Source organism: Coptis chinensis, chromosome 2, assembly GCF_015680905.1.
Source record: "Coptis chinensis isolate HL-2020 chromosome 2, ASM1568090v1, whole genome shotgun sequence".
In the NCBI taxonomy this organism is placed as follows: Eukaryota; Viridiplantae; Streptophyta; class Magnoliopsida; order Ranunculales; family Ranunculaceae; genus Coptis; species Coptis chinensis.
The window spans coordinates 64,260,448-64,276,512 of NC_141457.1; the positions used below are offsets into that span (position 1 = coordinate 64,260,448).

The 16,065-nt window shown below is 37.7% G+C and overlaps 1 protein-coding gene, 1 long non-coding RNA gene and 1 pseudogene across 4 annotated transcripts; 1 reads left to right on the top strand and 2 right to left on the bottom strand.

Annotated features, from left to right (window-relative positions):
* Positions 1 to 7,267: 7,267 nt before the first annotated feature.
* LOC147517138 (uncharacterized) lies at positions 7,268 to 8,014 on the bottom strand. The gene is made up of 4 exons (XR_015213809.1): positions 7,901 to 8,014; positions 7,743 to 7,776; positions 7,496 to 7,631; positions 7,268 to 7,403 (listed from the first exon to the last, which is right to left on the bottom strand). It is a non-coding gene; the product is annotated as an uncharacterized LOC147517138 (long non-coding RNA).
* A 44-nt stretch (positions 8,015 to 8,058) lies between these two features.
* LOC147517139 (uncharacterized) lies at positions 8,059 to 12,838 on the top strand (annotated as a pseudogene). The gene is made up of 9 exons (XR_015213062.1): positions 8,059 to 8,123; positions 8,874 to 8,983; positions 9,088 to 9,176; positions 9,272 to 9,350; positions 10,218 to 10,246; positions 10,782 to 10,875; positions 11,234 to 11,323; positions 11,575 to 11,770; positions 12,287 to 12,838. The product of XR_015213062.1 is annotated as an uncharacterized LOC147517139 (transcript).
* A 609-nt stretch (positions 12,839 to 13,447) lies between these two features.
* LOC147517140 (uncharacterized) lies at positions 13,448 to 14,930 on the bottom strand. Of its 2 annotated transcripts, XM_086589520.1 has the most exons (3): positions 14,806 to 14,930; positions 14,441 to 14,713; positions 13,448 to 13,992 (listed from the first exon to the last, which is right to left on the bottom strand). In XM_086589520.1, exons 2-3 carry the CDS (start codon positions 14,706 to 14,708, stop codon positions 13,940 to 13,942), a joined length of 321 nt encoding a protein of 106 aa, XP_086445646.1. In that variant the 5' UTR covers positions 14,709 to 14,713; positions 14,806 to 14,930; the 3' UTR covers positions 13,448 to 13,939. The 2 variants fall into 2 exon arrangements, with proteins under 2 accessions (XP_086445646.1, XP_086445645.1); XM_086589519.1 differs by lacking the exon at positions 14,806 to 14,930 and having other exon boundaries at positions 14,441 to 14,799.
* Between the last annotated feature and the right edge of the window lie 1,135 nt (positions 14,931 to 16,065).

The window sequence follows — 16,065 nt, forward strand, 5'->3', positions numbered from 1 at the left end:
AAATAAGAGATGTTGGTACTTACATGAAGACCACATAGAATAATTGAAAGTTTGAATTTATGTCATAAAAATATTACACCACTTCCAAATTGCATAACTAACAGTAACTTAACATTAAAAAGTTGTAAACTCTTAACTGGATGCAGAATCAGATGACGAAGGAGCTCGTGGGCATTGACGACGGGTTGTTTGAGAAATCAAAGTAGTCACAATAGCTTGAAGTTCATTGATATGTTGTAGAACCTGCTGCTGAAGGTCTCCCTGGTTTTCAAAAATTTGTCTCTAGTTGCCCAAAATTTGTGCCTGGTTTTCTAAAAATTGTGCTTGATTATGCAAGAACTGTAACTGTTCTTCACCATACACCTCCACATGATCTTGCAAATTCATTAATTGTGTATGAATGAATCCCTGGTGTTCGTACATTGCCCTCATGAGCTGGAAAAGAAAACGAATACCAACTATAGGATTAACTATCTCCCTCAATGCATCTTCAGTAAAGTAATCTACTTGGGCTGCAGGTGACTCCTCCTGTTCATGTCGAGTAGTGCACATCTCAACAGGTGTCCAAAAACCCGCAACGCAAGTTCTGTAGCTGGCGACGTTGCCTGCCGTTGAAATTTTCAACCTAGCAAAACCAGTATAAAAACCCCAGCGTAACATGATTTTTGTGATTAAAGTTGGTAGGGGAGCAGAATTCTTTCGAGCCTGTGTAATTGTGTTCCAAAGAAACTGCACCATACAAAATTCGTCTTTTTTGTTCTGCAAAACCCATAGTAGGTGGAGGATCGTCTTCGTAATGTCGCATGCTTTTGATGTACCGACTACATTGTGAGCCAACCACTGTGTCACTGCTAGTTGGTTGCGCCTTAGTGAGTTCTGGTAAACACAACGTGCCCCTCAGTTGCATTCGCCATTAATCACTGTGTCAATCATCAATGTTTTAATAGTATCGTAGGGTGCCTTTTGGAGTGTGAGTACATTGTCATTCATTGCAATGTGTGTACTCTCGGAAACTAGTTGCGGAGTGAACTCAAACTCGCGTTCATTCAAACGAACGAAAAAACAACCATTTTCGAATCTACCATTATTGTAAAACATTAAAACTAATTCCGGGGAATATGCAGCATCGGGCCGATGTAAAAGAGATAACCAACATCTACGTTGTAGTTCAATATCAAAAAAAGGTTGGAACAGGCCTTTATTGTAAATCTGTATAAAATTCTGCTCGGGAACAATTCGTCTGTTTTGGGCCATTTGTAAGTTAGGTTTCTGATGAGAAAGATAAATGAGCATGGATGTAGGAAAATAAATATTGTTTTAGGGCATAAAACTGATGGGGATGGATGGGTGTGTGTATAGGTGAGCCGATTTTTTTTAGATGTGGAGAGATAAGAAGGTTGGGTTTTTTTTTATATTGTTACACTTGTAAGTGTGTCGCAAGTTTTTTTGTATAAACATATCTGTGTCCCTTATTTTCTTTTTCTTTAACAACTTTTTCTTACAATTTAAGCATGAGGGATGTCGCATGAGGAATTTTAAAAAATTGTTACATTGTTTAGCACAGTTGGAGAATTATTTAACAAAAGATGTACGTAGATATAACTGTAAAAGAATTATTTAATAAAGAAAAATCAATTTGTCAAACAAACTTTTTTTTTTGGCGTTTAATATTAAGTATAATATAAAAAAAAAATACTACAACGTCATTAACTTCATAAAATCAGTGCGAATGCATGTGTTTTAATTCTATCAGTGGTTTGATATAATGGAGTCAGTTTTAAATAATGTAAGATCAATTATTGTGAAGGGATAAATACCCACGCGCATGTGTGTCAATGCTATCAGTGGTTTGATATAATGGAGCCACTTTTAAATAATGTCAGATCAATTATGGTCAAGGGATAAAAACCCGTGTGCCACTTTATGACGCATGGTTGATTGCATATTGTAATTTAATATAAAGTTTGGCAAAATTGGAAAAAGTCAAAGGAAAAGGGTCCTTATAGGGAGTCAAGCATTGGACTTACTTCTTTCAAATTGACAGCACGCAATTCATTATTTGAATGATACTTGTGTAATTAATATATTAACATAAATTGTTTTCCCTTGTACAATATGAAAGCAAAACTTCTGGGTACACTATATTGGTAGTACTGTTAGATGAATCAGGTGGTAAGAGAAAACTAATCCTCTTCGAAGATGTACTGTTAGATGAATCAGGTGGACAGAGATATTCTAGGAATAAACACAGTTTCTCCAGCTTATGCCCCAGTTAAAATAATTAATTGAATCACTTTTTTTTTACAACGAAGCACGATTAGTCTTGTCCCGTTGCAGAGTCCATCCCTTGGTGCAATATTCCTAAGCAACATTATAGGGCAGAGAGTTAAGAAATTCACTTGGATAACGGGAGCCATTGTTTTCAGAATTGTTAGCATCATCGATGATTTTATTTGCTGCTAAGTAAGAAAGCTTTTCTCCAGGAAACAAATTTAGAGTTGCTTCATTGATTAAACTGACGTCGTATTTTCGTGCAGAGAGTATAGTTCGTTCATTTAGAAAAGCTGGTGATGTTGTGCCCGCCATATCCAAATTTGGATAAACTGAAGAAATGATTTCTTCTTGATTTCCACACTAATGTATGCCTGTAGGCAGATCGACCATTTCCGCAGGAGTCGTTCCAAGCTAAAAGTCAAGAAAAAAACAAAATTAGCTGTCACTCAACTTTGACTAAACATATATCTATAGTAAAGAACCATAACTAAAAGTTTAAATTAACAACTAACCTCGACCAAGTAATTGGCAAAGTTTGCATTATCAGGGTCTGACACATCAAGGCGCATGTTTTGGACCAAGTGCACAACATTAACATGCCGCCATAGCTGAGATCTCCTCAACGATGCACCTACAAATTGCTCCCGACCCCTTTTGGTATAATAGGGAGGGTTTGTCTAAAATCACCTCCAAGAACAACAGTTATTCCACCGAAAGGATTTGAATTATCCCCCGATATCTCGGCGTCCTTTTCAACAAAACACAACACGTTGTCTATGTTGCATCGGCACTTCATCCCAAATTATTAAGCTTGTCTCTTTGAAAAGTTTAGCATGTATTGAGTTTTTAGTAAAACTGTAGAATGTTTCATCCATCACATTTAAAGGAATTTTAAAAGTTGAATGGACCGTTCTTCCAATTCCACCAGATAACAACAACGCTGCAATTCCAGATGAAGCAACCGTTATTACTATATGACCAAGACTGCGGCAAATTGCAGCAATTGTGTTGTACACAAATGTTTTACCAGTCCCTGCTGCTCCATCCAAAAAAAAAACTTCTCCCCGGTTGTTTACCACTGAATCTGTTACCTTGGTATGGGTGTCACGTTGTTCGTCATTCAGACGCAATACATTCGAAGTGGCCTCTGCGTGGAGCCCATCATGCTGGAGCTGTCTTTGCTCCCAAATGAGTCTGTTTTCTGTAACTTCATCCCAGTTTCTTCTGGGTTTAGGCATGTCTGGGAAATTAGATAATGTTCTTCCTGCTTCAAAAAACAATTGGTTCAACAAATATAACCTATAATCAGCTACTTGTTCTTCGGTTGGGTAAGGAATTGTGAATGTGTTACGTATTTTCATTGCAAGGTCATCACAAATACTTGTTGCAAATTCATTCCACAATAGCACAGGACTTGTTGGGGAATATTCTAAAAGCATAATGTTGAACAATCTTCGCAGTTGGTAGCCAGTGTTGATTATGGACACCTCTTGTAGACATTGCCTCCATTCATCGTCGTCTTCTAAAAGACCACGTGCAACACATGCCGCTTTAAATGTACTATATTCAGATCCGTTGACAATACGAAGATCTGTAAAGGATGTAGGACCTTTGACTACTGTCAAGAGTAAGCGGAGGTAGAAAAGTTCTCCAGCATTTGGATTTACAAAGTACATTCTCCCAATAGCGCAACATTGGTCTCTCTTCTTCTAGAATTTTTTGTTTTTTTTCCAAACATAGTGCTGTGGGAATTCCTGATAAGTAAATGCACGGGCCTCTGCATCTCGAGAACACTGTTCAAAAAAAGTTGTCAAGGTTGATTTCTGTTTGTCTGCTCTAGCAAGAACAGCAGCACTGGAGTCTTTTGCATTGAAAACAACATGATGCATTCCTTCAAGATGAACTGCTAATCTTTCAACTTTTGGGTACTCCTTGTGCAAAGGAAATTCAAGCAGACCCCATGCTGCCTCCAGTGGTCCCACATACCTTGCATCAATATACTGTTGAATCTCATCATCAGTGCCAAGTATCACCATAGTTGCCCTGTCGTGGCCTTTGTAGATGTATTTGTGAATGTATTTAACGACACGAACTGATGAACATACTTCAACGTTTATATGGCAATTGAACATTTCTGATAAGAATGGGTTGTAAGGCACTACATCCCTGTTATCAACTTGATAATCCCGAACTTCGTACTCCTTACCATTATTGCGCCTACGGTAAATAGGATACCCAACTTGATCCATTGTTGTTTCATCGGTGAATTCACGTGGATAATGTTTGGTACACTTTCCATACTCCATGCATGGGGCCTGCGGATTCTTGGCGCCACAGGGTCCGTGAACCATACACCTCTTGACAGTTTCAAAAAGTGTTGGTTGGGAGACAGGGTCAGGAAATTCTGCGCACACTATCTTATCAACCTGTTTTTTGCGTTATGCACCTTATCGGCCGTTTTGAGACAGGATGAGGGGCATGCATGTGGGGAGACCTCGTTTCGGAATTCTATTGTATATACATGTGCAACGGCTTTGCCGAACACACCATTTTTGAGTATTTCTTCCATGATGGCTTTCCTTTTCAACTCAAATACACATGCGACCACTTCTGGATGGTCCGGGCGGTTTTGTGTTTGCTTGAGTGCTCTTCTAATCTCTCGCCAGTTTGGGTTTGTCAGTAGCGAAGAAACACATCCGGATGTTTATTGTAACGCTATTATGGCCATTGAGTCCTGGTAAATTTCGTACATTTGTCTTGGGCCCTCAGATGACTCGGCGGAGAATGTAACGCTGACCGATCTCTTCTAGAGGCAACCCTTCCATGGAAATGTCCATCAAACACTTATACAAATCCGCACGAATGTGGTCTTGGTTCATCCGAACATAATGCAAACGGTTCTGTTCAGTTGCAGCCCAGGCATCCACTAACCACTGTTGAAATAGAGAACCTCCCCTCAAAATAGATGAGTATTATGTGGGGCGATCGAATAAACGATAAGCGTAATATTGCACTTGAGTCAAACGAGTTTCACCTGGACAATTGTTAGCAATATCCCATTAGCGCAGATCTGGTGCCCAACCAAGGTCTCCTCTAGGAAAAGCAAAGACATAATGTAGGGTGAATATCTTTGGGTGACACTCACTTATCCTTTGCAGTCCACCTTCTTTATAATGCAATGATGTCTCGTAACATGTCACATTTACTTTCATCCCCGTGCAACACAACGGCAATTTCGAAGTCGATGGAAGATTGTAATCGACGTCGATCGATTACGGGAGTGTATTGTATATATGCAGGAATATTATTGTTTACAATTGCATTTGACCTTAGAATGTCACTTGCATTTTTGAAAAACTTGGACCATGCATTCGCTTAAATAAGCACCCCCTGAATAATACTTAACACCTCTATTAACAAATGTGGATTGCGTTGCCTTCTATATTCCAGAGCGGCACTTGCATCATAAATGTATAGTTGTGTGTATTTCGGGTCATTATCACTATTTGGTAATAGGGAGCCAATTTTATGACACAATTCTCCATGAATAGTGAATACTTTTGGCCCACGGCCTCTGAGGACACGATCATTTGCTTTGACATCTAGACTTGTAAAGGCATTGCATGCGTTGTACCATCGAATATTTTTACAAAAATCTTTTGCTAGCCAATCACCACCTTCGAATAGTGATTCGAGTGGTTGGGGTAAAGGTTGAAGGCAAGGGACTTTTATTTTTCCTTGTAGGCAACACGACCCAAATAAAAGCTTCTTCTTGGTAGACCTGGTCAATTGCTCAGCGCTCCAATGGAGGGCAGAGCAAGATTGACATTGGACGTTCATTTCACCAAGATCATGGCGCACATCTGAACAACAGGCAAGGGCTCAAATGGAAGCCCAAACTCAAATACATCATAATCTTCTTCGTCAGATGTTTCTGCGTCGCCTTCAGAGGTTTAGTTAAAATCCACCTCCTTTTGATAATGGCTTAAGTCTATATCAGACGTACTCATAAGAGTAGTATCACCTGGTCTGAAATTCAAAATAGAACTAATCAGATTTTATTGACCAGAAGACACCAAAAAAAATAGTTTACAATAGTAATATATAATAGACTTACTGGCTATTAGGCAACGACGGAGATCCAAGTTGGAAAGGAGAAGCGAGATTACGTGTAGAATGCGAAGAATAATAACACATATTGTCAATGCCAGAATGTGATGCAGACAATTGTCTGACAAATTTCCTATCATTTAGACGTTGTAAAATATGTGCCTCGTCATCAACGACATTTTTTCCTTTGTCGCTCTGGCAAGACGGTGGCAATATAGAATGTTGGGAATCTCTGGACACATTGTCAGTAGTGGATGAAGAAATAACACTTGCCACTTGTGAAACGCTCTGCAAGCGTGAAGTTCTTTCCCGCTCTCTACGCGCACGTTGAGCTAGTACATACCGATTGGGTGGTTCAATTATGTTTGAACGATTGACCATCATGACTTGATGAAGTCCTTGATGTTTTTCTTCACAATTCATATCTTTTTGAGAATGTAAGTCTATCTTAGACGTACTCACAGGAGTAGTATTAAATAATCTGAAATTCAAAATAGAGGCACCAATGAGGTTTTAATCACAATAAAATTACAATATAAAAAGTTTATAGGAGTAATATTAGACTTACTGGCTACTTTGCAAGGGAGATGATCCAAGTTGGATGCCGAAGGTAAAACTACGTACCGATTCTGGAGAATCGTGGGACCAGTCTTCGCAAGTAGAATGTAATGCTGACAATTGATTGCCAAATTGCATCTCATTTGGACACTGTGATATAAGCATGGGATCATGTGTGGAACCTCCTGAAACGTAGTTTGTAACCGACGATTTAAGGAATAGAAGTTCCAACTGGAAAAGTTAGCTGCAATCGCAAAGCTCGTTCCCTTTCTCGACGCGCACGTTGAGCTAGGTCGTTCAATAACGGAAGAACGATTAACGGTGACGACCTCAACTGGTTGTGGATGTTCTGTTGTTGGGCATAATTTTGGAGTTACAATCTTATCTGCTATTTGACGTCGTATTTGCAAGTGGGGTGTTTTACTATGACAAATTTGGTCGGAAATAGAACCATGACGAATCTGTAGTAGAAGTAACTTTAAAACCAGTATGATTTTATTTCACATGAGTTAAAGTTATAGAAAGGAAAACTAAGTTTTGATAGTGGGTCGACCTCAACTTGTACTGCTGTTTGCGTTTGAATGTTCACTTGCACTATTTCTAGATTCACTGGAGCTGGTATTTCACAATCCATGTTTAACTTATGGAGTAAATTTGAATCAGTTTGTGTGCTTGTTTAAATCAGCATACTGAAAACAAATATAAGGTTATATTAGATATACATTGGAAGTTAGACTATATGTTGCGACGAAAACAATCAGAATTAAATAGTGCATGGACATTGAGTCGGAGAATCTTACCACCACCCGACCGACCGTCCTTGTTACCTTATACCTGAAACTAAATAAAGTAGTTATCTTGAAACTTTAAAACCAATCAAGGGAAAACATCATTTACTAAATCCATCAAAGCCATTCTGTCTGAACTGAAAACTTTTTTAAAAAAGATAAAAACTAACCTTGTATCTTCAATGGAAGACATCATTACCGAACAACACTGACGATCGTTGAGCCAATCAATTTTTCTTAGTGTCTCTATTAATTATTGCGCAATGAGAAATGACCTGTTATGCTGGAAGTTGAGGCAAAGCGTAAGAAAATATAGTTTAGTAAAGTAATGAATGTCAAACCCACTACGATAGAAGCAGTTATAGAAGAGCATCTGGACGCAAAAGTTGACATGTGACTGAGGTAGGGACTGTGATGGGGTACATATACAATTTGAATAGAAACACACAAAAAAAAAGCCGACCCATACAAATAGTTTTTTCTAATAACTTTCATTCGTGGAACTATGCATTGTGTATAAAATGGATGAAATGTCACTAAAAACATAATCATGTGCACTGAAGAGCTATTGTTTGTTTTTATTTTAGGTGACTTTATTGGGAGGAACATGGTGTCCGTCGAGTTCATACGGCCGTGATTCGTTTTATGCTTCGCACTGTAAAATAATTTCTTTACACATGAACGAACAACTGGTAGATGATATGACATTTGTTGTATAGTTCTTTATATATATATATATATATATATATATATATATATATATATATATTGTATAGATATATATTCTAGAAAGAATTGAGAACCGTGGAGTCAAATCTCCTAGGCTTTTCGTGTTGCCATGTACCTCATATACTGTTGCCTCTGTCGATATTTTTGATGAAGCGAAAGAATGAAAGTCCCGAAGAAGAGATACAAAATGGCACATTACTCACCCGACTAAAAAGTTTGGTGACACTAAAATGATGCACAGTCCATGAGAATGATCAAGTGGATCAATTAGTAGAACCCAGGCAAATTTGCCAACTCTTCATCATCTCTCCGAAATCAGAGAATAGTGGCTCCCGACCCACATTTAACTATTTAAGGAAGCTTTAACGAATGAGACCTTGGAATCTTCTTCGTATGTAGATTTTTCTGATGAAGCGAAAGATTGAAAATCCCGAGCCTTCTTGCTCAGCTCCAATCTGAGGCAGCTATTCTTGATAAAATTGCCTACAAGGGGCCGAGCCTTGTATTTCCAACATCTATTCAAGGTCTTTTAGCTTTTCTTATTATTACTATTTTTTCTTTCACCAATTCTTCCTCTTTTCGTTTTTTTCTTAGTTATAATGAAAGGGAACCATATTTATTTTGTTAGGTGAGAAGGGATGTGAAACTTTTACGCTCAGCCGGCTTGGAGGAGATCTTGAATTACTTTCAAGCTATGAAGAATAAATCCCCTATTAGGTATTAATATAACCTATTCTCTTCTTTTGTGTGCAATTAAGTGATGACATTTAATTGAAGTTAGTTGTTTGTGTGTTGAATATTGTATGTTTCAGTTCAAAGAAGAGAAAGCTCGATATTGATAAGCACCACCTTCAGAGGCGACTTTTAGGAGTTGCGCGTTTACTATCACAGGTGCTATTCTGGCCTTTTTTCTTTTATCCTACATTTTTTGGTCTCTTTGTTCTACTTGTGTCTATTTACAGAAATAGTACACAACCAATGCATTACAGACTTTTGATGTTTGATATAGGTTCTTGTGTCCTTGTGGTATACGGTGAACAATGGTCGTGAAGTACTATTGTTCTATTTGATATCATGTGAATTTACCTAACATAACGGTCCAAATTAATGGTGTCTACAAATGATTGTTCTAAAAGTCAGAACATGAGAAAAAGTGTCATTACTTTAAGTGACTATGAGAAGGTGTCCATTGGCCTACTAGTCAAGACTTGGGAGGTTGCCAGGTTGGTCTAAAGGTCTTGGGTTAGATTCCCACTTTGACTGGGGAAAAGGGGGTTTAAGGGGATTGTGGAATAAACATTTTATCAATCAGAAAAAAAGAAAGAAAGAATACCTCTGTTTCATTAGTTATATATTATATGTTTCTTAGAGTATTATCGTATCTGGAATGGTCTAATGTCAGTGAGTTGCAACAGTCGTTCATTGCATCTGCGTCCATGTTGCTAAGATATTTTTTTCCATTCATTGATGAGCCATGCAAGGTTTCCCTAGGATCTATGCGTGGAATGAGACCATGTTAACAGTAATGACAATGACCTAAACATGCATGGGAGATGTTTAGGGAGTAAAAGTGCATCAGTGCGTCAATATTGTAAAGGACATTCTGAGATGGAGAACCCCTTTTCTCTTGGTTAAGTGGGTAAAATACTAAAATGGCATAGTGACAAATGATTTAGGATAATGTTTTTCTTTTTTCTTTGCATTTATTCATATGGTGAGACTTCCTGTATCCTAACCTAGCCCTTGTAACTGTTGCAGATGGTCGAACCCATGATCAAGGCTGCTATGTATCCTCTCTCGCTTTGTATAATTTAAGTTTATTGGCAAAATTTGAATTCTTCTGGTTGCTGTCTGAAAATTTATGACTTGTGCCGAAGGTCAGAATTGGTAAATATGAGTTTCTTTTGAAGTGGTTTGATCTTCAGAACATTACCTGTAACTCATGAAGATTCTGATTTCTAATGCCAGTATCTGAAACCTTATCTGGTACTTTTTCTCCCCTGTTTTTAACCTATTATAGGTTGTTCCATAGCATTTATTCCCATATATGTTTAATGAGGTAGTACCCAATTTCCATAGTTCCATGCAACATACAATTTTATGTAAAACACAGCTAATTTTAAATGGAATTTCAAACATATCATACTTAAGATCAGTTTCTTCTACTCAGAACATATACCAATATTGACAATATATTATATAATCAAGTCATTGAATCCCTTTTGATATGTTATTATAATATTAAAGCAGACATCATTTGCTAGTTTTCTTCTGAAAATAAGTCAGAAATGTGCATCACAATTATTCTTAACTGTTCTATAGTGTGTTAGCCTCCTTGCTTGCTCGAGCATTCTTTACAGGATTTTCTCTATCAATTCTATCTCTGCTTGCACGCCTACGAGTTTTGGTCCAGCAAGTAAGTATGAAAATAGCTATTTTTAAATGGGTTTTGTAAGTTGAGAAATGTAGGATGCAGACGTTGCCATTGCTTAGTTTAGCCATTTAGGCAACAACTATTGCAGCTACACTGTTCACACATTTTAAATATAGAAAGGTTTCGTATTTTTTTTTCTCCTTTTTCTGCTAAACAGAAAGATTTCATTCTTGGTGTGGCGTGTGAGCTCCACCATATTTACAATTTTAGATATTAGGGGTCTCAAAGCTGAGGTTTTCACATGTACTCTAAACTGATTACATTGTGTCTTGCTTTGTCATTCCGGTTTTTTAAGTCATGGTTGACATGCTCATGTTATATTTCGTTAATTGTTCCACAGATGTTACTTGATGTTGTTTCAGTATTCAACATGGTCTCATCTAACTCACAAACTGCTCAATCCGCTGTACTCAATCTTAAAGGAGTTGAGGTCTGCCTACCATGTAGATTGCATTTCTTCATGGGTCTCAACAAATCTCTTTATTCCTACCATGTAGATTGCTCAATCCGCCGTACTCAATCTTAAAGGAGTTGAGGTCTGCCTACCATGTAGATTGCTCAATCCGCCGTACTCAATCTTAAAGGAGTTGAGGTCTGCCTACCATGTAGATTACATTTCTTCATGGGTCTCAACAAAATCTCTTTATTCCCTTTGGATTCAATAATTTATTATATTTACAGGTTATTAGGGAACATCATCCCTCTGACAATGATGGCATAGCATTGGAGTGTGTGTGGGAGAAGGATAAGTTTGTTTTACTTGAGAAAACAAATAATATTGAGACCAAGAATCAAGTGAAGCATGTGGAAGATGGAACAGAGACTGCCCTGAAATCATCAAATATACAGTACCAAACTATAGAAGCTTTTCTTGGAGGTGAGGACTTCCATGAGTTTTGATAATACCTATTGCCATAATAGAACATAAGCTTTGCATTTCCAATATTTTTCCAGTTGTAGTTCACAGAAGACAAGATTATGTGTTGATGCTTCTACCATGCCTCAGCTATATAACATGAACATGATGCTCATCAGGAGGTTGGAAATCACATTTAGAGCTCATACAAAGATCTGTGTCCTTAATTCGAGCTGATTAGAAACTATTAACCATCCAATTTTAAAAAGTGTTGAGATTTAATTAACAGACCATAATAATAAAAAATATAAAAAATACTCCTGCCTTGATACTTTATTTTCCTATTATATTATTTATTATTTAGACCTTGGCATTCTCCTGTACAATTATCAGGAATAAAATCTTCCATGAAAATGATCCAGTTGCTGAAAAATCACGTGTCAATTATTTGTTTAACAGTGTGCATTTTGAATGGATAAAGAATATTTTTATCTATAAAAATTGCATGTGTAGCATGTTCTGATTAAGTATGTCCAGGTGATGAATTTGACTGCCCACATATGGATACAGACTCCTCCTCAGAAGACCTATCAGGTCCTACCAACCACAGGATTCATGCAACTGATGCATCTACAAATCAGTTAGTTGTGATAAACAATGAGATGGAAGATGTTGATAGCGAGATGAGAATCGAAAAGGATCACCTGACAGGAATTTAATTGAATACGGAAAGAATGCAAGTACAAGTTCATTTCCAAGCCCTGAATTGCAAACAAAATTGAGGGATACAGTGGCATTTGTTGCGGTTGGTCAATCAACATCACATATGGGGAGTGGGTTTCAAGAGGAAAAGAGCTGCTAATGAAAAAGAGCACTCATTTTCCCGTCAGTTAACTGGTGGAAACGGTAATAACAGTCTTTTATTGGACTAGTTGCCTTTACCCAACTGATATTGATTGTTAGTGCAATAGCATCAGTTTGTGGAGTACTTGTATATGTGTAACAGAAAAGGTCCGCAGTTGACATTTTAATTGGAAGTGTAATGGAAAACTCATTATTGTTGTAGTGTAACATTTAATCTTGGAGGTTTGATGAGTGGCAGAAAGAATTTCTGTTTTTTTCGTTAAAAATAAGTTGAGGGGTTAGGCAGACCCCAACCTGCATTTAAAAAACTTGATTCTTACATGTACATAGTACCCTACATATAGATACAGCACATTTATCCTCCTCAAGTATACTACACAGATTAGCATCTAGAGGCAGGGTAAAAACATTGGATACGCGTTTCTCTAGTATCAAGCTTGCCAACATGTCAGCAGCTCTGTTAGTTACCCGATAAACATGTTCAAAAGTTATAACATCAAAATGTATTGCATTTGATCGGCAAGCGAGGTAAGCATCTGCATTTCAAGAACAAAGGTCTGATATAACCATGTAGGTGTCTCAAAACTCTTGATAGCCTGGATTGATCCGAGACAGTCAGAGGCCAACGCAACTCTTTTGGTTCCAACTTTTTAGCAAAGCAGCAGTCCTTGCTCTATAGCTCTAACTTGTAGGTAGAGAATAAACTTTATTCCCGTAGAACCAGTATCAGCTATTAGAGTATTACCCTCCATATCTCTTAAGATACCACCATAGCCACAGCTCTCTTGTGTGACAGTACCATGTGTCCATGTGCATTTAATTCCCTTTTAACAATTACTGAATATGGCTCCATTGTGCATTATAAAATTTCTCTATCCGTTTACAACTAGTGAAGTAATTGCTGATTTGCTGTGATTCTCACCAAAAAAAGAGGGAAAAAAGAGGAAAAACACTGCTGTGATAAATTCACAAGGGGCAGAAAAACCCGAAGTCCTAAATTATTACTTTGCTTCCGCTATAGGCACTTGCAAAAAAAATTGGAAAATAAGAACTGAGAACGTTTCCACAGAACTTTTCACCGTAGGCAGCAGTGGCTGCACCACGAATTCTTGAAGTGTGTTAAACCTGGAAAGTTTAGATCCCAACGCCACATGCTATGACTTGTTCCAAGTGTTTATTGGACAGTAAGTAAACATGGCCTACTGTTGGAAAGTAGTTCATCCTTAATACTAAAAACTCGTTCATCAAATTAAAGGCTGAAGAAATGCTGCCGACCGACTAAGTTCGCCAACGCCAACAGTGACTGGAGGAGTGCAAAATCCGTCCTCAAGTATTCCTCAGAGCAACGCCTAGTGCAGCGTTTTCTGCAAGGCTAGATCCTTCACACAGCAAGAAGTATAAAATTCAAATCTGACATTTCTGTAAACATATTATCTGGAAAATTCATAGTTTAACAAAGTAGGTGACATGGAGTTATTGAGGACTCTCTTTGTTATCAAGACCACAACAAATCAGTCGGCAATGCATATGACTACCCCCTTCACTGAATCAGATCAAGATCAACACCAATGGAGCAGCCAAGGGTAATTCTGGGCTATGGTGCTTCCTTCAGAGATAACCAAGGTAACTTTAAGCTAATTATAGGTAGCCTTATAAAGCCTAGCTACCTACGATAACTTGAATGAACTTTTCAATGATGAAATGCTTATGCAGATGCATCATTCCAATGCAGATATACTTCCAGTTGTTTCTCTAATAAATTTGCTAACAGATATTCGGTTCTTGACTGTAAAATAATAACCACTGGATAAATGAACAGTAGCATACCTGCTCCACTGTGATACTCAGAGTGCACAGAGAGAGTGGCCATGTCAGCAATCATTTGAAAAGTGACACCGGAGGCAAAGTACCAATTAGGATCATTTGATGGAGCAGTAAACGTGACAGTTGGAGGATCACTGTCGCCAAAAAAGCAACCTTCAAATCTAAAATAACAAAATGGAGCCGTGTGGCCAGGACGATCACAAAGTTGACAGACTACAGGTTCAGGTGGGTTTTCATTTATTTGTTCCACTTGTAACTCCTCCTCGGCCATCACCCCTGCCACATTAGACATCTCAAACTAAAAATGTTGTACACTTTTCTACTAAATAAAATGCCCTGGACATATACAAGGCTTTCTATTCACATACCTTGATTTCCGATAATCTTTTGGAACAACTGACGATTTAAAACGAAGCTAGCAGCAAATAATGATGGGCTGAGAATTAAAACGAATGAAAGGGCAATCGACGGCTGTCAACTTAGGGCTTTAAAAGGTCTGTGGGCTTAACCCGAAGCACATATAGAACACTGAGCTGGCCCATAGGACAAAATGGTTTTAAGCAGAGGAATTTCAGTTTTAGGCACTGTTCTAAAAATCGGTCTAGGCGGCCGCCTAGGCGGTCTCTAGGCGCTAGGCGGTGCCCAACCGACTCGCCTAGGCCCTAGTCATTTAAAAAATCGGTGAACCGACTAGGCGGGTCTAGGCGGACCGATTAGGCGGGCTAGGCGGGTCTAGGCGGCCTCTAGGCGGTCCAGTCAAGTTTTTTTTTTTTTTTTTTTTTTTTTTTTTGATTAAATGTAGAAAAATAAAGGCCCGTGTAGGCTTAAGATTTAAATGAGTTTAAAATACTTAAGTCTAATGTAAATTATGTCACTATAACAAAGAGTATGTTTTTATATGAAGTCAATATTCTTCAACTATTACACATTTTTGTAATAAGTATTTTTGTTTGTGTTTATTTTTTGAATTATGGTAAATGATTTTCTTTATTTTTTGTAGTATATGTGTATATTACTATATATATTAGGAAAAAACCGCTAGCCCTTCTTGCCCGTCTAGGCCTTTGGCTAGAAAGGCACTAGGCACTAAACTCTCCCACCGCCCGACTACCGCCTAGCGTTTTTTAGAACACTGGTTTTAGGACAAAAACACATTCACATATTATGAAGTCAGTCTGTTTGTCCTTTAAACCGAAATTATTAATGATAGTTGTTGATATCACCCCGTTTTTTGTCCTAAAACCGAAATCACTGTTTACTCTCAATTTATGTGTTTGAGCCTAAATTTGTGCATATAATAAAATATGTTTGGGGCATGCCTGTGTTCTTATGGCCCAAACTACTCTTTGACATTAGAAATGCTCAACATTTTATTTTTGGAAACCATTTTACATTATATTGTGTAGTAAGTGGCATTTCTAAATATAGGATGAGGCATCTCTTTTTAATCTCGAGTATTTTGTGTCCTATGGCTGAATCTAGTATTTTGAGGCATCTCCTTGTATGAATCTAGTATTTTGATTTTTGAGTCCGACTAGTTAAAAAAATACAAAATCCATTTTGGAGATTTTATACTTTAGTTAATTAGAATTTAAAACTATCACCTTGACTTAATTTCCAAGTATGTA